The following is a 21,356-nucleotide window of genomic DNA, read 5'->3' as shown; positions in this document are numbered from 1 at the left end:
GAGGAAATAATGTAACGTTGGGATATTCTGTATTTTCTCTTTGAAACTTGACTATACAGAAACCGTCCATAAAATACAGGGTAGAGTGTATTTAAAAGAAAATACAAAACATTATGTATATGACATAAATTTTTGAGGTGGGAAAAATGTTGACTTTCTTTCAGTTTACTTTATCAACTTTTTAATGGATCAATTTTAACAACATAAATGCTTTACTTCCAAAACTGTTTACAACGCTATGAATTGGTCTGGGAAAATTTTTTTTAAGATTTTATTTATTTATTTATTCATTCATGAGAGACACACAGAGAGAGGCAGAGACACAGGCAGAGAGAAGACTCCCTGTGGGGAGCCAGATGGGGGACTCGATCCCAGGACCCCAGGACCACGCCCTGAACCAAAGGCAGATGCTCAACCACTGAGGCACCCAGGCCCCCAGTCTGAGAAATTTTATAAGAGATTTTTCTCTACATGCTTACTGAAGAAGTTTTGGAATACAAGTGAGGTCCGGAGCTAATGACAAAGAAAGAATTCTTGGGATGCCTTTGGGTCAAAATGGTGGTTTTACTAAAGCCTGGGGACAGAAACCAAGGGCAGGCAGAGCGGCTGCCCTGGGCTTGCAAGGAGTGGCTGACTACATAGTGGCCAGTGGGGGAAGTAAGGAAAAGGGAGATTTCAGAAGGATTTTCATATGCTAAGGAGGACCTACAAGATACTGGAGACCTAGCCATTTGTCAGTTAAAGAGCACTTTTCCCTCTAGCAGGATATTAACATTAAGACAATTGGAAACTTCCTAAAGAATGCTGTACAGATTCCACCCCGGGTGGGGGTCATCTGTGGGATATCACCCTGTGCTTTGTCGTCAGCTAGCCCTGTTCCCTCATCACTCTCTATCTCCAAATAATTTTTTTTAACAAATTAATTTTTATTGGTGTCCAATTTACCAACATACAGAATAACACCCAGTGCTCATCCCGTCAAGTGTCCCCCTCCGTGCCCGTCACCCATTCACCCCCACCCCCCGCCCTCCTCCCCTTCCACCACCCCTAGTTCATTTCCCAGAGTTAGAAGTCTTTATGTTCTGTCTCCCTTTCTGATATTTCCCACACATTTCTTCTCCCTTCCCTTATATTCCCCTTCACTATTATTCATATTCCCCAAATGAATGAGAACAAATTACCTAGATAACCTTCAAATCATCCTGAAAATCTACGAATTCGGCCTGAGATCTATCTCCAAATAATTATCTATTTTAAGAATTTCACTTCAGGGGAACCTGGCTGGCTCAGTTGGTAGGTCACACGAATCTTGATCTTGGGTTGTGAGATCCAGCCTCACTCTGGGGGTAGAGATTACTTAAAAGATAATAAAATAAAATAAAATCTTTTTTTTTTTTAAAGGACAAAAAATCCTTAGACTCCATTACAAGCTGTTGTATTTATGTGATGAATCATTAAATTTTACTCCTGAACCCAATATTGCACTGTATGTTAATGACCTAGAATTAAATCTAAAAAATGAATAAATAAATGAATGACTAAATTAATAAATAAATTCCCAGATCTCCTGAATTTCTGCAGCAAACCTGACAGCGTAGAAAGAGCAAGCTCTGGCCCTCAGGCCCCATCCACCTCTTCCCTTGGGTCTAACCCAGCTCTGACCCCGGAGAGGTGGCACAGAGGGAGCACACAGAGAGGGTGTCCTGGGGGTGACAGGTATGAGGGCCCGTTCTTGGTGGAGCAGGTGGCGGATGACTGCTCAGGCCCCGCTGGGGGCAGGTGAGGTCAGCGTCCCGTCTCCCCCTGATGACGTGTCCTTGGGCTTCAGCAGCTGGCGGGCAAGGCCCAAGGCGGCTGCGACAAGATGGACGCCCGCCGCCATGTTGTTGGGCCTCCCGATGCCCCTCGGTCCTGCCCGCCCAGCACAATCCAAATGATTCCCAAGACACTTAATTTTGCTAAGAAAGAGGAACGTTAGAGAAAGGGATGTTGCAGCCCACGGATGTAGAGAGCGGGAGCTTCCAGTCCCTGCAGGTGCCTGCTGACCCCACTGCCCTCCAGCCCCGTCGCCCCCGCCTCCGGCCTGGTCCTCGGGACGCTGCTGTGGCGGAGGGCCTCGTGCAGATGCCCTGGACTGAGGGGGCACGGCCTTGCCAGGGATGCTACTCCCCACGCTCACCCTAGGAGGAGCCAGTCAAGCTCTTACGGGACCAGCTTTCGGGATTTTAAGAGTAAATCCTAATATTAGGTGGAGTTTCAGATACTTTTGTCCTGAGTTATTTTTCAGCTGACTACTTTAAAAGGCCTCTCCATTACAACTGATTAGGGAATAAGTGAACGTATATAAAAATGCCACTAAAATCCCATCGTTATATAATTACTTACTGAAGAGAATTAACACCTGTCCATAGACATAAGAAGTTGCAGAAATCTTTCCATCAGAAATAGATAACCTTAAATACAAACATTGTGTGCATGCTTTTATTGATCTCCTAGCTCTGGAGCTCCTCTATAGATAAAGTAGAAAATATGCAATTAGGTCATCTAATTGGGGTAAAGACTTTCTGGAAAGAAAAATATTAGCTTAATTACAAAAAAAAATTCCTAGCTTTCTGGCTTGATCATATTTTTTCTGAGTGTTCTTATGAAAATCACTTCAGGAATCAGTTCAGAGTACCTGGGTGGCTCAGTGGGTTGAGCAACAGACGCTTGATTTGGATTTGGGTCATGATCTTGGGTCATTGGGTTGATCCCAGTGTAGAGCTTCATGGTAGCTGGGGAGTCTGCCTGTGATGTTCTTTCTGGCTCTCCCTCTGCCCCTCTCTCTGCTTGTTCTCTCTTTCTCTCTCTCTCTCCCTCTCCCAAAAATAAATTTGTCTTAAAAAAAAAGAAATCTGAATTCATTTGTAAAAGTGAAGCTGAATAATATTACCTACTTCTTAAAGTACCGTAGAGACTTAGAGTACTCTGCGTACTTTAAACCATAGTTCATTTCTTTATCTTTTTTCTCTTACAGGTCAGACCTCTAAAATATTATGATCAGGTGAAGAGCCAGCTTATACACTTGATCCCGCTGTAACTCCCCTTCAAGCAACTCCAGAGCAAAGAGCTATCTCTTCTAGAGACGCCTCCAGAGCAGGACACTGAGGGTTTCCTTCACTCAAAACTCCCAGGCTCTCTTGCCTTCACATGTAAAAATCTCTAAGAGCACTGTTCGCTTAAATGAAGTGAAGTCAAGTGCATTTCTAAAATTTGGCACAATATATAATACAGTGTCTAGATGAACAGGACAATAAAGGAGATGGAATACCTTCTTTCATTTGAAGAGAATTTAAAAGTGGAATGACATAAGTAAATGAAGACTAGTGATAGACAAAGGGTAGAAAAGTTGATCTTTCAAGGTGTCCTCTTGAACCTGGTACTCAATTCCTCGGACAATAAACATTCCTGACCTCCCTGCTTAATATTAAACACCCAACAGAGCCACTATGCCTCAGTAGCAATCAACAGCACACATTATAATTTTTATGCTGGCTCTTTTGCCAGAGTCATCAAATTGGTTTTCATGCTCATAGCCATGTGCAGGATGAGCGAAGAATGTCCCAAGAAGGTCATGCTTTCTAAATCACCTGTTCCTGTTCATCCTTTACTATGGCAGAAGGATGCCGCATACTTTTTTCTTAGCTTCTTCATGGCTGTCTTCATGTCAGCATTTCTGAGTGTGTAGATAGGAGGGTTCAACATAGGTGTGATCACTGTGTAAGAGACAGAGAATATCTTATCCACGGAGAAGCTGCAGAAAGGTCTCAGGTAGATGAATACACATGGCACAAAGATCAGGCTGACCACTGTTAGGTGAGAGGCACAGGTAGACAGTGCCTTGCTCCGGCCCTGGTGGAAGCGAGTTCTCAAAGTGGTCAGGATGATGGCATAAGAGAACAGCAAGACAAAGAAGCAGATGAGAGAGAGCAGACCACTGTTTGAGACCATCAGCACCTCTACTACATATGTATCCATGCACGCGAGCTTGATGACCTGAGGGACGTCACAGTAGAAGTTGTCCAGTTCATTGGGGCCACAGAAGGGCAGCTGGATCACCAGCATGACCTGTGTGATAGAGTGGATGAAACCCCCACACCAACAGGCAAAAACCAACTGAAAGCACAGCTGGCGGTTCATGACTGTCAGGTAGTGCAAGGGATTACATATGGCCACATACCTATCATAGGCCATGACCGTCAACAGAAACGTCTCATTGGCTCCCAGAAAGTGCAGGAAGTAGATCTGGGCCAAACATCCTGAAAAAGAGATGATCTTGCCTTGTTGTAGAAAATCTCTTAACATCTTGGGCACGGTAACACAGCCCAGGCATAGGTCAATGAAAGACAGATGACCCAAAAAATAGTACATGGGAGATTGGAGCAGGTGAGCATCAGCTCGCACTGTTACCATTATCAACAGGTTTCCCAGAATAACAGTCATGTAAAACAATAAAAATATGAAGAAGAGAAACAGCTGTAGTTCCCAGGAGGATGATAGGCCCAGAAGAACAAATTCTGTCACCTTAGAATCATTGCTTTTTTTCATCAAGTCAAGAATATCAAGTGACCTAAAAAAAGAAAAAAAAAGATCAAATTGGAAGAAAGATTCAGACCAAATGCTCTCTCCCCCTTTCTCTCTCTCTTTCTCTCTCTCTACATATGTGTGTGTGTGTGTATGTTTATAGAATCATATTCCAAGATAAAAAAAACTTAAGCACATTCTGTGAGGTAGGAAATATACATTCCTGTATAAATAGAATGAGGAACATTTTGCATACCTTCCAACTCTTCCTTTCTATAATGCTTTTAAGTTGCATTTACAACAAACTAACGAGGAAGGAGACAGGGAACTGGGCATGAGGCGATGAGAAGATGAAAATCATTCCATTTTTTAAGAGACAAAATTAAAACCTCTAAGGGCAGGAAGACTTCTGGAATGAACTATCTAGATCTAATGCCCAACTCTGTCACTCTCCAATGCAGTGACTTCAGGCAAGGTATCAAACTTGAATTTTAATCTTTGCTTATTCAATTAATATGAAGACAATGATACCTTCCAAGATTGTTTTGAGAATCAAATATAAACTCTTTATGAACAAAATACACTTACATAAAAAAATGACTTAAGTCCCTGAAAGTAATGAGATATTTCTTTTGTTTGTTTTAAAGATTTATTTATTTATTTGTGAGAAAGAGAGAGCAAGAGGGGTGGGTGGGCAAGGGAGAAAGAGAGTATCAAGCAGATTCCATACTGAGCACAGAGCCCAACACAGGGCTTGATCTCAGGACCCTAAGATCTTGACCTGGGCCCATATCAAGAGTTGGACCCTTAACTAACTTGAGCCACCCAGGCATGAGGCAGTATACCTGATTCATCTTTGTACTCATGCCACAGTGCTTACTATGTGATTATTATGATGCTGAAAGGAGAATGCTTTATGCTATAAATTGCTATACTGTACCACAGTTAGCAGCTATTATGAATGTACATGTTAGGAAGCAAATCATTTAGGAATGAAAGGAACCTCATGTCCTTGTCTTTATTTATTATCCCAGGTTACAGACGTTAGGGAGTTTGTAGAGACTAGGTAAGAGAAAATAAAATCTTTATCTTTAAAGGAATCGTCAGACTCAAGAGGAGTAGGACAGTAGTTAGAATACACTAATCACCAAAAGAAAAGACCAAGGGCCATGATCCATATCACTGAGCAGGTACAAAAGAGGTTTACCATGACCCATTTCATAGAAGAGGATGATAAAGGAAAGGAAATTAGAATTCTTTTTTTTTTTTTTTGAAATTAGAATTCTTCTGCTTTTGGAATTTTCAACAACCATAGGTACATTTAAAAGAAATAAAGTTTACACTACAATATTGTTTTATCCATTTTCTCCTGCTCTACATTTACATTCATTCCCAATATTGGGTGGGAGTATCCCAGATTACAAATTTTTTAAAAAGCAGTGAAAAATTAGTAGATGTTTCTCTGTCTAGATTAGTATATTTTTAATCTAGAACTAGCTCTTGGTAAAATATTAAGTCAGGCAAAATTTGTATTTTTCTGTCCTCAGTCCTAGTTACCTAGTCTATGTTGCACTTGGTTCTCTCAAATCAGTCAGGGAAAGTTATTGGATAGTTATTCAGATATTCCAAAAAGAAAAATTCCTAATACCAAGAAATTTCAGTACATATAGTATTTCAAGATAAGCAAGTGAGAGAGAGATTTGGGGCCCAAGGAAATTTTGGATGTCTTGGTCACACCACATATGTGACCATTCTCTTCACCTGCCTGGAGTCAGGTGCCCAGGTGCATCTAATGCTACAATCTGATAAATAATGGAAGGAACCACCTCCCTCTCTAGCATCATTTGGAAAACAGGGCAAAAAATACAGGAAACCAATTGCTGTCATATGCCCAGCCCTACTTGAGCTCTGATACAATGGAGATTTTTCCAATCTTCTTTGGATATACCAAGGATTGTGAATTTCCATATAGAAGTTGCATTCTGATGTTCTTTCCCATGATCCAAGATGTTGAATTAGACAAGGTCAAATTCTCATTAAAATTCTGCATCGAGGGGTCCCTGGGTGGCTCAGTGTTTGAGGGTCTGCCTTTGGCTCAGGGTATGATCCCAGGGTCCCAGGATCGATTCCCACATTGGGATCTTTGTATGGATCCTGTTTCTCCCTCTGCCTGTGTCTCTGCCTCTCTCTCTCTCTCTCATGAACAAATAAACAAAATCTTTAAAAAAAAATGTCCTGCATCTAACTTCAAGCCTCATCTTTGGAAAACTAGGAAGAGCCTGAGAAAGACCAAGTTTTTTTTGTTTGTTTTTTGTGTTTGTTTGTTTTTTAATTAAAAAGAGGCTTCTGAAAACAAGGGGAGAGAAAACAAATGGAAAAGTAGAATCTAAAGCATTCCTGTAATTTATGACTGAGAAACAATGTGATTATTTCCTACTGTGAAAACATAATAGGAGAAGGGTGATATCAAAATCCTTACCTTTCATGAGACAAACATAAACAACCGTATATTTGAGTTGTAATAAATTCCAGTTATTCTTAAATTTTTGTATTGACTCAGGGAATATTCTGCCTTCAGATAATGTGAAAACATAATGCCAACTATTATGGAAAGCTCACTCTCAGTGTTGATAAACTGCCACACTTGGCAAAAATACATCCAGCTTCTACATTTCTGAAGACTCTGATCACAGTCAGAAATGTGACCACAACAATGACAGAAAAAAGATTGCTACTTGAAGCTTAAATGCCATGTGAATTTGTTTTGAGGGTATCTGATGTAATTCTAATTTTTCTTGAAACACCAAGAAATGGACACCATTCGTTGAATGTGACACCCATGAAGGTATTTCCTACTGAGAAGGGCATCATCTTTCTGCTTTAATCTTTGTTTGAAACACTGCACCTTAAATTTCTTTTGGGAGAAGTGAAGAACTTATCAAGAAGTAACTGAAATAAAGAAATGGAAGATAGTATCTAGGAGGTCCTGAGACAATACTGCCATGAATCCAGTGCTTTCTGCTATATTACGTTGATCCTATCTTATCCATACCTTGTAATTCCCTTCCTATACCACCGGCCCCAGTTCCCTGATGCTATGAGAATGTCATTGCTCTGTGAGTGTTTCCAAATGTATAAACCTGGAACAACAAAACTCAAATGATTTCTTAAATTTAAAGATTACGACTGTCAGAGAAGTATAAAAATGGCTTCAAAGACAGAAATACCAGCAAGGGAGGGAAATGGAGCTTTGAATAAAGACATCTGAGAAACTTACATGACTGCATGTCAGGAGCTATGTGAGTTCGAGGAAATACTATGTTACCCTACTGTTCATCCCACAGATCCCGTCAGAGTTTCAGTCCAACAAAATTAGAAGTTCTCAGATGACCATCATAGTTGCCCAAGTCTGTACCCTAACCGCTTCCTTATAAGTCACGCCCTAGTTGAGAGCTGGCTGTACAAGGGGAAAGATCACTTGTCCCCAGGGCTCCGGATGTGTCTGAGGCTTTATGGTCCTCATACTACTGCTCAGCCTAATGAGCCTTGGGATTTCCCTAGACTGCTGTTGTCTGAATCTCAGTCTTGCCGAAAAGCTGACCTCAGACCTGCAGGGTCTAGAACAGTCAGACCTATTGCATAACACAGCTCACCCCTTTTACTTACTTTGGATTGATTAATTTGGCACTTGATATGCTGACACTTTTCCATGTGTCAGTCTGTACCTGAGAAAAAGGATTGCCACTGCTTTCTGTCTCACCACGACCCTGAAGTAGGCAAGGCTGAACGATTACATACCACTTACCACTGGAAGCTATAGAAGCAGAAACTCTCGCTTCAAGGTGTTACAGAGCCATCATATGACACCGGAGTCTCTTGATGATGCCTCAAGCATCTTATCTAATCGGTGTCTATGTATGGATCTTATACAGAAAACACAGCTGCTGTCATTAGTAATTGAATATTTTTATAAATTGTTGCTGTCAAAGTATAATTTTTTGAATGTTATAAACAAATTTCTCAAATAGATGAAAGTGTCATAAATTGTATTTAACTCTTTAATTATTTAATTTTAATTTATAATGCTATAAATATTATTTATTACAATATAAAAATTATATTAACTCCCTAGTAATGTTCCAGGGGTGCCTGGGTGGCTCAGTCAGTTAAGCATTTGCCTTCTCTTCAGATCATTATCCCAGGGTCCTGGGGTCAAGGCCTGGGATGGAGCCCCACATTGGGCTCTCTGCTCAGTGGAGAGTCTGCTTCTCCCTCTTCCCCCTTCCACTCCCCCTGCTCACATGCTCTCTCTCTGTCTCTCAAATAAATAAATAAAATCTTTTAAAAACATAAAAGAATTCTTTTTTAAAATGTGGTTTCATATAGAATATAAAAAAACATTGAAATAAAATTTCTAAGTGATTATGTGAACTGGTTAATGTCCTAAAGGACAGTACAACATTAACCTTTGGGATTACCTTTTCTACCATGGTTAAAAAAATAATAATAACACAATTTAGCCGTTTTTTATTACAGCTATCTTCCCATCATTCAAAACTGTGAGAAATAAATATGCTTATATGCCACCCAATCTATGATACTTTTGTTATATCAGCCCAAAAAGAATAAGTCAGTAAGTAAAGTCTATTTCCTCACCAGCCTAGAGAAAAATAAGAGTTGATACTTGACAATATCTTCGCAATCAAGCAGCTCAACAGATCAGCAATCCATATATATTTTATAAATGCCTATAGTCACACACATCCCTTTTTATATTTCTTAAAGGGTGAAAATAAAGATGCCTTAACATAGTCTAAAGGTAGCCAAATGCCCTATCAAACTGTTACCTGGCAACTATTTGACAATATATAAAAAGAGGAAGCAAATTAAAATTGTGCTTCATAATCAATGTTGTTGATTGTTGTTGTTGTCCTATTTTATTAAGTGTTGTCTAGGTATCCAAAGATTTTTCATTAATTATCGCTTTAGTGTCAGTCCAAAGTCTTAAAGTTAACAAAGAATATTGCAAATTATGTATTAGATAACATTCCAGAGAAACACAATTACTATTGATAATAAAAACATTTATTAGAAATAAAATTCAATTTGGTTGAACACATAATTTTACATTTTTAAGAATGCTAGACATGTAAAAGTAATGCTAGCTCATCTGATCAGGGAAATGAGTAGATGAAGTATATTCAATTCAGATTAAGCAGTTTCTCTATGTGAAAACAAAGTGGCCTTACAAAAAACAAAATGCATATCTGTGTTATATCTTAATCTGTTATAAAATGATGAAGACAAACACAGCTCTTTTGAAACCAAACTAGCCAAACCAATCTGATTTGCTCAAGGAATCATTCTCAATACCTGAACTTGGATTCTTGCATACAAATGATCCTACGCTAGCAGTTTCTGTTAGAAGTTGTTCATTTCTTTTCTCTTCAAAGGCTATCATATTTCAATTACTAGAAATTCCATTTCTTTCTTCCCCAGAGATTCTTTCTCTTGTTTAAAATTTATGAAAGCACTTATTATTCTTTTTAACCTACTAGAATTACAGCTCCATTAAATTGAAGAAACTTGAAAAGCTGATATATGGACTTCTTCTGGGAATAAGAAAATATTTAGTACTCATACAGGGAGGACAAAATATTTTATCATTTACAGATACATGGAGAACTTTTAGCTATAGTTAACAAATCCAGCCATAGGTGAAAAGCAAATATGGACACACTTAACGTGTAAAAACTCCTAAAAAAAAATATGTATTTTCATTCTACAAGTATTCTGAGTTGCAAATATATGCTAAGTATTGTGCTAATAACTGAAGTGATTATGATTCTTTTTTTTTCCTTTGGCTTCTTCTCTTGAACATTTTGTTTTCCTTTTTTTAATAATAAATTCATTTTTTATTGGTGTTCAATTTGCCAACATACAGAATAACACCCAGTGCTCATCCCGTCAAGTGCCCCCCTCAGTGCCCGTCACCCATCCACCCTCACCCCTCACCCTCCTCCCCTTCCACCACCTCTAGTTCGTTTCCCAGAGTTAGGAGTCTTCATGTTCTGTCTCCCTTTCTGATATTTCCTACCCATTTCTTCTCCCTTCCCTTCTATTCCCTTTCACTATTATTTATATTCCCCAAATGAATGAGACCATATAATGTTTGTCCTTCTCCGATTGACTTATTTCACTCAGCATAATACCCTCCAGTTCCATCCACATTGAAGCAAATGGAGTGATTATGATTCTAAACAGGCTAGAAGAGATACTATCCCTCACAGAGTAAGCATTCTAATATGGAAGACAAGGTACAAAATAATTGTAGATTTTGATAACTACCATAAACAAATAAAGCAGTGTGATAAAGAGCAAGTAAGAGGTGCCAGCTTTAGATAACACGGTGACTGTAATACAGTGAACAAGGGAGGAGTATGAGAGGAGTTTGAACAGGTAGCCAAAAGTCAGAATCTACAGAGTCCTGTAGGTCATGGGAAGGAGTTTTGGCTTTATTCTAAAAAGAGTGGATAGAATTTGAAAGATTGTCTTTAAAGTAACATTTAAATGAACATTTATTTCATAAATGTTTTTAGAATATCACTCTAGAAGGATCAGATAGGGGAAAATGGGAGACCAGGTAAATGGCTGCCTTCCAGAAAAGAACCAATAATAGTTACACTAGGATATATTGGCAATGAATAGGCATAAATGGATAGATTCAGTGTTTTTAAGAGATAAGACATTTTAAAACATGGATTAATGTGAAAGCAGTAAAAGCAAAGAGAAATGAACAAATTAAGTTTTTTTAGAAGTAGAAATGACCGGAATTGCCTTAATTACTAGTAACGGAAAACTAAATTGTTTAGACTTACTTCCCACAGGATAAAGAAATTTGATAAAATGTATCGAAATATAAGAAGATAGAAAAGAACAACAGCAGTGGTTTTTGGTGATTCAGAACCCAGACAGATAAACACTAAAACACCAAACCTTCTTCTCCTCTGTAGTGTTCCCAATTGTGGCGAATTTTGGGATGCATTTCAGAGGTTTTGCAGAAAGAAGCTAAGACCCAGAATCTTCCCTAGATGGGGAGCCTTATAGGAAATACTCTTCATCTTAAGATGGGACACAGTTCCATCTTTAGGATAAGTGGAAAACAGAACTACTGGGTATTGACTCCCAAAAAAAAACAAAGACCCTAATCAAAAAGATAATGCACTCTAAGTTTATTGCAGCATTATTTGCAATAGCCAAGAAATGGAAGCAACCTAAGTGTCCACTGGACAAATGGATAAGGAAGATGTGGTATGTATTTATGTATATATAATGTGTGTGTATGTGTATAATGGAATATTAATCATATAAAGGACAAGATATTGCCATTTGCAACAACATAGATGGACCTAGAGAGCATTATGCTAAGAAAAATAAGTCAGACTGAGAAAGACAAATACCATATGATTTCTTTCATATGTGGAATCTCCAAGGCAAAACAAATGAATAAACAAAAAGAATCAGATCTATAAATACAGAGAACAAACTGATGGCTGAGACATAGGAGGGAAATGGGGAGATGGGCAAAATGGGTGAAGGGGAGGAGGACATACAGGCTTCCAGTTGTGGAATGAATAAGTCAGGGGAATAGAAGGCGCAGCATAGGAAATATCCTCAATGCTCTGTGACAGCGCTGTATGGTGACAGATGGTAGCTACTCTGGTGGTGATCACAGCCTAACATGGAGACTTGTCAAACCACTCTGCAGTACGCCTGAAAATAATGTCACATTGCATGTCAACTACACCCAAATAAAGACAATTTAAAAAATAAAAATGAAACAGAACTAAGTGTGCTTCCGAACCCAATTTAAATGACTTTAAAGGAAGTGAGGAAGTGAGGAAGGTTGCCTTGATAATGCGTATGATGGGCCAGGGAGGAGAGAAAGATGGTTAAGAAGCTTGGACCCCGGAGAGGCCCTGACAAGGGTAGCAGCCTAGTGTGTGTGTGTATAGAGATGAAAACCCAGACTATGCCTTTGCCTTTGCTTAACAATAGCCCCAACAACAGGTCCTTGGGTGCCTGGCAGACACAAACCCAAAGGCTCCGGGAAGTAAGGTGTTTTCCTCCTAGTCCTTAGAGAATCCCCACGTATAACTTTTCAAGGGCAGTGAGCGGACAGAGACAAAATTAACTGTAGGACTTTTCTATTGGCAACGTAACGTAACAAATTCCAACAAATTGGTAGCTTAAACAAATTGATCATGTTCTGAAGGTCAGCGGTTTGACAAGGCGTCTCGGGGCTAAAAATCAAGGTGTAGGCAGTGCTTCATTCCCTCCTGTAGGCTCTAGGCGACGATCTCTGTCCTTCCTTCCTTAGGTTGTAAAGGGTTCCCACCTTTCCTGGCCTGCAGCTCCCTTCTTCCACCTTCCAAGGCCGCAAGGCCGAGTGAAGTCCTTCTCATACCACCCCATGTCACTTCCCGCAGGCAGGGGCCTACCTGGAGAACTGAGGACACCCCCTACTCCTTAATCCTAATCCCATCTGCAAGATTCATCTCGCCACATGATGCAGCTGGTTGACAGGGCTGAGTATGTTTTTCTGAGGGTTTCAGCCATGAACAGCTTTGGAGAACCTCATGGTGCCTACTTCAATATGTAATGAAATGAGGTGCTGTGCTCGAAAGCCAATGCCTCACTCAGACAGAAGAAACCGACAACTCAGGGGTCACACGCAGGACTTAGCACACCTCATCTATAAAAGAATTCCCAGAGATAGATTTTTAAAGCATTTATGCCTAAAGAAGGAAAAGACAAATTTTGCCTGTTATCACAGTTAAGAAGGGCATAATTTCCGTCTTCTCCACATTGTTTCTATTTATCATGAGATAAATATCCTTCACAGGTATTGTTCCTGCTGCTACAATCCTAGAAGGCAGTTTCCCTCCCGTTCCCACAACATTCAAGATGTAGTTCCTTGCCATCTGGTTTTCACCATAACTGCTCAGAAATCCACTTTCTGCCTAATGTTGTTTCTGGAAAGGTGATCTATTTTTCTCTTGTTCCTTTTCAGCTATTATTGATTTTTGAAGATTTATTTGTTTATTTTAGACAGAGAAAGAACATACACATACACACGTACATGTGAGAGGGGGTAAGGGCGGAGGGAGACACTGAGAGAATCTCAAGCAGACCCCCTGCTGAGCATGGAGCCTGCCATGGGGCTTCCCCCCAGGACCCAGATCATGACCTGAGCTGAAGCCAGGAGTCCAACACTTAACAAACTGAGCCACACAGGAGCCCCTGAGCCCCTATTTTTGTCCTTCATTTCCATTGTTTATAATTTGCATGGTCCAAATTTTTAATTTTATATTGTTAGAATGTGTTGGGCTTCCTCTTTGAGGTTACATATTTTTGTGTTTGACTAAATCTATAGGTATTATCTCTTTAAATATCACCGGACTCTTCCTTTCAGCACAATTGCCAATTAAACTATTAGACTTCCACATTTAACTTTTCTTCCATTTTTCTTTTTTTGTCTATTCAAATGCATTAATATACAAAGTCTTTTGATGTAGTTGGTAGTTAATTTATTCTCCTGTGTACTCTCCCATCTACTATTAAACCAGTCCATTGAATTTATCATTTTCATTATTACATGTATTTATGGGTAGTTATATTTTATCCAAAAAATCATTCCATATCCATTAACCAGTATGTTGCCACATCTATGTGGTACCGGTGGATGAAGGTGTTACACCATAGAGAAGTTTAAATCAGTTGCTGTGATGGAAGATCCTCTCAGTACCTTCACCAGGAAAAGTTAGTAAGAAAACTGATGTCTAGTCTTTTAAAAAATAAGTTAAGATTCTTACCTCTCTCTGCTTTGTTAGGGTTGCGAGGGATGGATGTTAAAAAAAAAAATATGCTGACCCTAACTGTTATGGAGAAGAAATCCCCGCTGGCTGTTAACTCCAGTGGTAAAGAACAGTAGCTTCCCCCAAGTGGCAAAAAAGGGAATGTGTCAGCAAAAAATGAGTCTAAATACCATAGAAAACAAATCTATATGCTGAATATTACTGTCCACTAAGGCAGAAGAAACTTCCAGTGAATTTCCAATTTGTAAAATAGAAGGGATGTGGTCTTTGCAAACTTGATCCTAATAAAAGCATTCTCATAACAATAGAAATTCCCTGCCATGTTGTACACAAATTTTGGAATCTTTCTTCAAATTACAATGTGAACATATTTCCATTTGGGATAGTACAAAAGCCAATAGGTGGCAACCTGCGGTGTGCCTACCACAGACGGCATTAAGATAGAAAGAACTGATCCTAGACAAAATTATTATTAGTGAAACGCATCTTGGCTCCTGTTCACTCTAGCTTTTGTATCTCAATTCCCAATCGCCATATATGTATTGTGGTTCTGCTCCCTAAAACCGACCGTTGATGCATAGAGATCCCCACATTACGTGATAATGATCTATAAATGCTTTATATTTCAAATATTTTTTTGCTCAAATGCAAAATAAGAATGGGCATTTTGTTACTGTCTTACTATGCCTGCCTCCAGAAATTCCCTAAAAAGTCATTCAGATGGTGAAACCTTAAACAAATATGCAGGAAACATATAAGAGGATATATTTTTGTAATGGATTATATGGGCTCCTTACACTCACCAAAAAAAAGAATACTCTCTAAAAAAATACATGCACACTCTAAAGCTTAGAAGAACGCTGGAAATATTGGTAATAATCTTAGGAGAACTCATCATGCTAGAACAGTTCAAAGCTAATACAATTAGGGGTGCCTGGGTGGCTCAGCCGACTGAGCCTCTGCCTTTGATTCAGGTCATGATTGTAGGCCCCTGACAGGATCCTAGCTCAGTGAGGAGCCTGCTTCTCCCTCTCCCTGTGCCCCTACTCCCTGCCTATGCTCTCTCTCTCAAATACCTTTAAGTTTTTTTAAGCTAATTAAATTAGACCACTGATTGTGAAGAAAACCAAAAATATGCCAAAATGAATTTACTTTATGCATTAAGAACAAAGATGTTATAGTCTTTAAATTGTCTAGTTTTAATTTCTCACAGCAAGAAATTTTTTTCTACATCTCTCTGGGGACTGTATATGTGGCTGTCTTCTTTCCTGAGAGGAACTTTGGTTTACTGAATAAAGGACAATTCATAATTACCTTTGAGTTCAGGAGACACAGCCACATAGTCGTTTCACACAACTACTTATTTTTCCTAGTTACTCCCCTGAAGGCACCAAAGCGCAGAAGGCTAAGGTAGATGCTGGCCTGAGAGACTAGCCTGCCCAAAGGACTACTGAAGTGAGGAGTGACTTTTTTTTTTTTTAATACACGAGGGATTGATCTCTGGAAATACATACCAAAAAACCCTGAAGAACGGAGTTCTCTCCAGCACTTCATTTCTAGTTTAAACATTTTATACAGGTGTTACTTGAATCCTTTCTTCCAAATTAAAAATTGGAAAAAAAAAACCTTCTAATATCCCACATGCATCTTCTCTGGGCATCTCCCCTAACAAGATCCTGGTGGTCCCTGGGCAGTTAACTGTACAAAAGGGGTTTTGTTTTTTAGTAAAAGTCCTGGAATCCACACTTTGAGACTGAGACTAAGACTGAGAAGAAAGGACAAAGCTGACCGATTCCTCCCAGGCAGAGGTCCCAGGTATGCAGAAATTACATTGTATCCTCATCCTTTTTTTTTCTCTCTCTCTAGAGAAATAATCCTAATTTTATGTTGTTGTTCTTGATGAAAGATCTGGAGGACAAAATCCAAATAGTTTCAATTCCTGGAAAAATTGTGGTGTTACTGTTGTAGGTATAGATGAATCTGTTTTCTAAAACATTAAATTTTTCTAGCTTTTTCACAACTCCAAGTAAGTAACTGTATGCTTTTTTGAAAATAAGTGTCCATTTTTGACTATGACCCCATAGAATATAAGTTACCCAGCACCCTCCCCCCAAAGTAAGTAAAAATAAGGAAAAAGAGAAAGGAAAAATTTCAGAAGGCATGGAAAAAAGAGAAAGAGAAGGAAAGGAGGGAAAAAACGACAGATACCTCAGGTTGGAAGAAGAGCATGTCATTTGGTGGAAGGGCAACTATTCTTTGCTTATTGGGCATAGAACTCAAAGGGGCACAGGAACAATAAGTAGATAAATGTCAGATCATAAGGACCTTGTCTGTTCTGCTTCGTTGTTAGGATTTGGTCTCATGGTGATGCCTCCATTGCAGCGCAGCTTACAGCCTCAATGAACATGTCTGGATCAGGATCCTCCTCTGAGTCAGTGAGGGAATTCATTCTTCTGGGTTTTCCCTGCAGCAAGGAGATTCAAGTTGTGTTTCTCAATCATCTATATCCTGACTCTCATGGGAAATGGAGCTATTATTGGTGCTATGTGTTGGGACCAGCATCTCCACACTCCCATGTACATCCTGCTGGGGAATTTTGCATTCCTGGAGATCTGGTTTGTCAATCCCACCGTTTGAAACACACTACAAGTATTTCTGGTTTATATAAATTTGGGACGGAGCATCTTCTAACATACAGAAGTTAATATACTCAGAAACAAGAGGATCACCCTCTAGAACCCCCTCAGGTAGACTACATTCTCCCTCCATTACAACTTCTTCAATACCATCTCCCAGGCCCCGCCCCCTTTTCTTCTTCTTTTTCTTCTTCTTCTTCTTCTTTTCTTTTTTCTTTTTTCTTTTTTTTATTCTAGTTTTTTCTCATCTTCTTTAGGATTCCTGGCCTTTTATTTCTTACTACTTTGTTTTAAAATTTGTTTTTCACTTTGGTGGTCCTTTTATTTCATTCTGATCTTTGTTTTCAATTTCTGGTCTCTGACTTCATCAGAATCATCTATTGTAAAATTTACTTAGGTCGCGGTTGACATTTTTGACTCAGCCTTCTCATACAGCCACTCCACAGTGAGCAAAATGACTAGAAAGAAGAACTCACTACAAAAGAAAGAATCAGAAACAGTCCTCTCTGACACAGAGTTACAGAATTGGGATTACAATTCAATGCAGAAAGCCAATTCAGAAGCACAATCATAAAGCTACTGGTGGCTCTGGAAAAAAGCATAAAGGATTCAAGAAACTTCATGACTGCAGCATTTAGACCTAATCAGGCTGAAATTAAAATTCAATTAAATGAGATGCAATCCAAACTGGAGGTCCTAACGACAGTGTTAATGAGGTAGAAGAACAAGTGTGTGACATAGAAGACAAGTTGATGGCAAGGAAGGAAGCGGAGGAAAAAAGAGAAACCATTAAAAGACCACGAGGAAAGGTTAAAGGAAATAAATGACAGCTTCAGAAGGAAAAAAATCTACATTTAATTGGGGTTCCAGAGGATGCCGAGAGGGACTGAGGACCAGAAAGCAAATTGAAAACATAATAGCTGAGACCTTCCCTAATTTGGGGAGGGAAAAAGGCATTCAGATCCATGAGATTGAGAAGTCCCCCGTAAAATCAATAAAAATCATTCAACACCCGATATTTAATAGTGAAAGTTCCAAATTCCAGAGATAAAGAGAAAATCCTTAAAGCAGTGAGACACAAGAGATCCCTAACTTATATGGGGAGAAATAACAGATTAAGAGCAAACCTCTCCACAGAGACCTGGCAGGCCAGAAAGGGCTGACAGGATATATTCAGGGTCCTAAACGAGAAGAACCTGCAGCCAAGAATACTCTATCCAGCAAGGGTCTCATTCAGAATAGAAGGAGAGAGAAAGAGCTTCCAAGATAGGCAGAAACTGAAAGAATATGTGACCACCAAACCAGCTCTGCAAGAAATATTAAGGTGGGACCTTGTAAAAGAAAAATTATGTCCAAAGAAACAACCCACAAAAACAGGGACTGAATACATAGTATGATGACACTAAATTCATATCTTTCAATAGTAACTCTGATCATAAATGGTCTTAATGATCCCATCAAAAACACAGGGTTTCAGACTGGGTAAAAAAAGCAAGACCCATCTATTTGCTGTCTACAAAAGACTCATTTTAGACCTAAGGACACCTACAGCCTGAAAATAAAAGGTTGGAGAACCATTTACCGTTCAAATAGTACTCATAAGAAAGCAGGGGTAGCCATCCTCATATCAGATATATTAAAGTTTATCCCAAAGACTGCAGTAAGAGATGAAGAGGGACACTATATCATATTAAAAGGATCTATCCAACAAGACTACCTAACAATCATGAATACTTATGCCCCTAGTGGAAGCTGCAAAGTATGTCAATCAATTAATAACAAAAGTAAAGACATACTTAGATGATAATACACTAATACTGGGAGACTTCAACACGGTGCTTTCTGCAAATAAAAGATCTTCTAAGCACAATGTCTCTAAAAAAAACAAGAGCTTTAAATGATACACTGGACCAGGTGGATTTCACAGATATTTACAGAACTTTACATCCAAACGCAACTGAATACACATTCTTCTCAAGTGTACATGAAACTTTCTCCAGAATAGACCACATTACTGAGTCACAAATCGGGTCTCAACCGACCCCAAAAGATTGGGATTGTCCCCTGCATATTTTCAGACCATGCTTTGAACCTTGAACTCAATTACAAGAAGAAATTTGGAAGTAACTCAAACACATGGAGGTGAAAGAGCATCCTGCTAAAAGATGAAAGGGTCAACCAGGAAATTAGGGAGGAATAAAAAGATTCATGGAAACTAATGAAAATGAAGATACAACCGTTCAAAATCTTTGGGATACAGCAAAAGCAGTTCTGAGAGGGAAATACATTGCAAGTCAAGCATCCCTCAAAAAACTGGGAAAAACTAAATACACAAGCCTAGCTTGCACCTAAGGACTGGAGAAAGACAAGCAAATAAAACCTACACCCAGCTGAAGAAGAGAGTTAATAAAGATTTGAGGAGAACTCAATGAAAGAGAGACCAGCAGAACTGTAGAATGGATCAACAAAACCAGGAGTTGGTTCTTTGAAAGAATTAACAAGATAGATAAACCATAAGCCAGCCTTATTAAAAACAAAAGAAAAAGGACTCTAATAAATAAAATCACGGTTGAAAAAGGAGAGATCACGACCAATACCAAGGAATTACAAACGATTTTAAAAACATGGGCAGCTACACTCCAATAAATTAGGCAATCTAGAAGAAATGGACAAATTTCTGGGGAACCACAAGCTACCAAAACTGGAAAAGGAAGAAATGGAAAACCTGAACAGGCTGGTAACCAGGGAGGAAATTGAAGCAGTCATCAAAAACGTCCCAAGACACAAAAGTCCAGGGCCAGATGGCTTCCCAGGGAATTCTGTCAAACGTTTAAAGAAGAAGCAATACTTATTCTACTAAAGCTGTTCCAAAAGATAGACAGGGATCGAATACTTCCAAACTCCTTTTATGAGGCCACCATCACCTTAATTCCAAAACAAGACAAAGACCCCACCGAAAGGGAGAATTATAGACCAATATCCCTGAGGAACAGAGATGCAAAAATTCTCAACAAGATACTAGCCAATAAGATCCAATAGTACCTAAGAAGGTTATTCACCATGACCACGTGGGATTTATCCCCAAGATGCAAGGCTGGTTCAACACCCATAAAACAATCAATGTGATTCATCATATGAACAAAGAAAAAACAAGAACCATATGAATCTCTCAATAGATGCAGAGAAAGTATTTGACAAAATACAGCATCCATTCCTGATCAAAACTCTTCAGAGTGTAGGGATAAAGGGAACATTCCTCAGCATCTTAAAAGCCATCTACGAAAAGCCCACAGCAAATATCATTCTCAATGGGGAAAGACTGAGAGCTGTTCCCCTAAGATCAGGAACACGACAAGGATGTCCACTCTCACCACAGCTATTCAACATAGTACTAGAAGTCTGAGCCTCAGCAATCAGGCAACAAAAAGAAATAAAAGACTTTTGAATTGGCAAAGAAGAAGTCAAACTCTCCCTCCTTGCTGATGACATGATACTGTGCATAGAAAACCCAAAGACTCCACCCCAAGATTGCTAGAACTCCTACAGCAATTCGGCAGTGTGGCAGGTTACAAAATCAATGCCCAGAAGTCAGTGGCATTTCTATACACTAACAATGAGACTGAAGAAAGAGAAATTAAGGAGTCAATCCCATTTAAAATTGCACCCAAAAGCATAAGATACCTAGGAATAAACCTAACCAATGAGGTAAAGGATCTATACCCTAAAAACTACAGAACACTTCTGAAAGAAATTGAGGAAGACACAATGAGATAGAAAAATATTCCATGCTTAAAAATAGACCTGCCCTACGACCCAGCAATTGCACTGTTAGGGATTTACCCCGAAGATTCAGATGCAATGAAACGCCGGGGCACCTGCACCCCGATGTTTCTAGCAGCCATGTCCACAATAGCCAAACTGTGGAAGGAGCCTCGGTGCCCATCGAAAGATGAATGGATAAAGAAGATGTGGTTTATGTATACAATGGAATATTACTCAGCCATTAGAAACGACAAATACCCACCATTTGCTTCAACGTGGATGGAACTGGAGGGTATTATGCTGAGTGAAGTAAGTCAATCGGAGAAGGACAAACAGTGTATGTTCTCACTCATTTGGGGAATATGAATAATAGTGAAGGGGAATATAAGGGAAGGGAGAAGAAATGTGTGGGAGATATCAGAAAGGGACACAGAACATAAAGACTTCTAACTCTGGGAAATGAACTAGGGGTGGTGGAAGGGAGGAGGGCGGGGGTGGGGGTGAATGGGTGACGGGC

The 21,356-nt window shown here is 39.3% G+C and overlaps 1 protein-coding gene across 1 annotated transcript; it reads right to left on the bottom strand.

Moving 5' to 3' along the window:
- Nucleotides 1-3,639: 3,639 nt before the first annotated feature.
- On the bottom strand, nt 3,640-9,463 carry LOC129520476 (olfactory receptor 4Q3-like). The gene is made up of 2 exons (XM_055341478.1): nt 9,447-9,463; nt 3,640-4,660 (listed from the first exon to the last, which is right to left on the bottom strand). Exon 2 carries the CDS (start codon nt 4,585-4,587, stop codon nt 3,640-3,642), a length of 948 nt encoding a protein of 315 aa, XP_055197453.1. The 5' UTR covers nt 4,588-4,660; nt 9,447-9,463.
- Between the last annotated feature and the right edge of the window lie 11,893 nt (nt 9,464-21,356).

This window comes from Nyctereutes procyonoides, unplaced genomic scaffold (genome assembly GCF_905146905.1).
Source record: "Nyctereutes procyonoides isolate TBG_1078 unplaced genomic scaffold, NYPRO_anot_genome, whole genome shotgun sequence".
In the NCBI taxonomy this organism is placed as follows: domain Eukaryota; kingdom Metazoa; phylum Chordata; class Mammalia; order Carnivora; family Canidae; genus Nyctereutes; species Nyctereutes procyonoides.
This window is presented reverse-complemented; position numbering and strand designations above follow the sequence as displayed.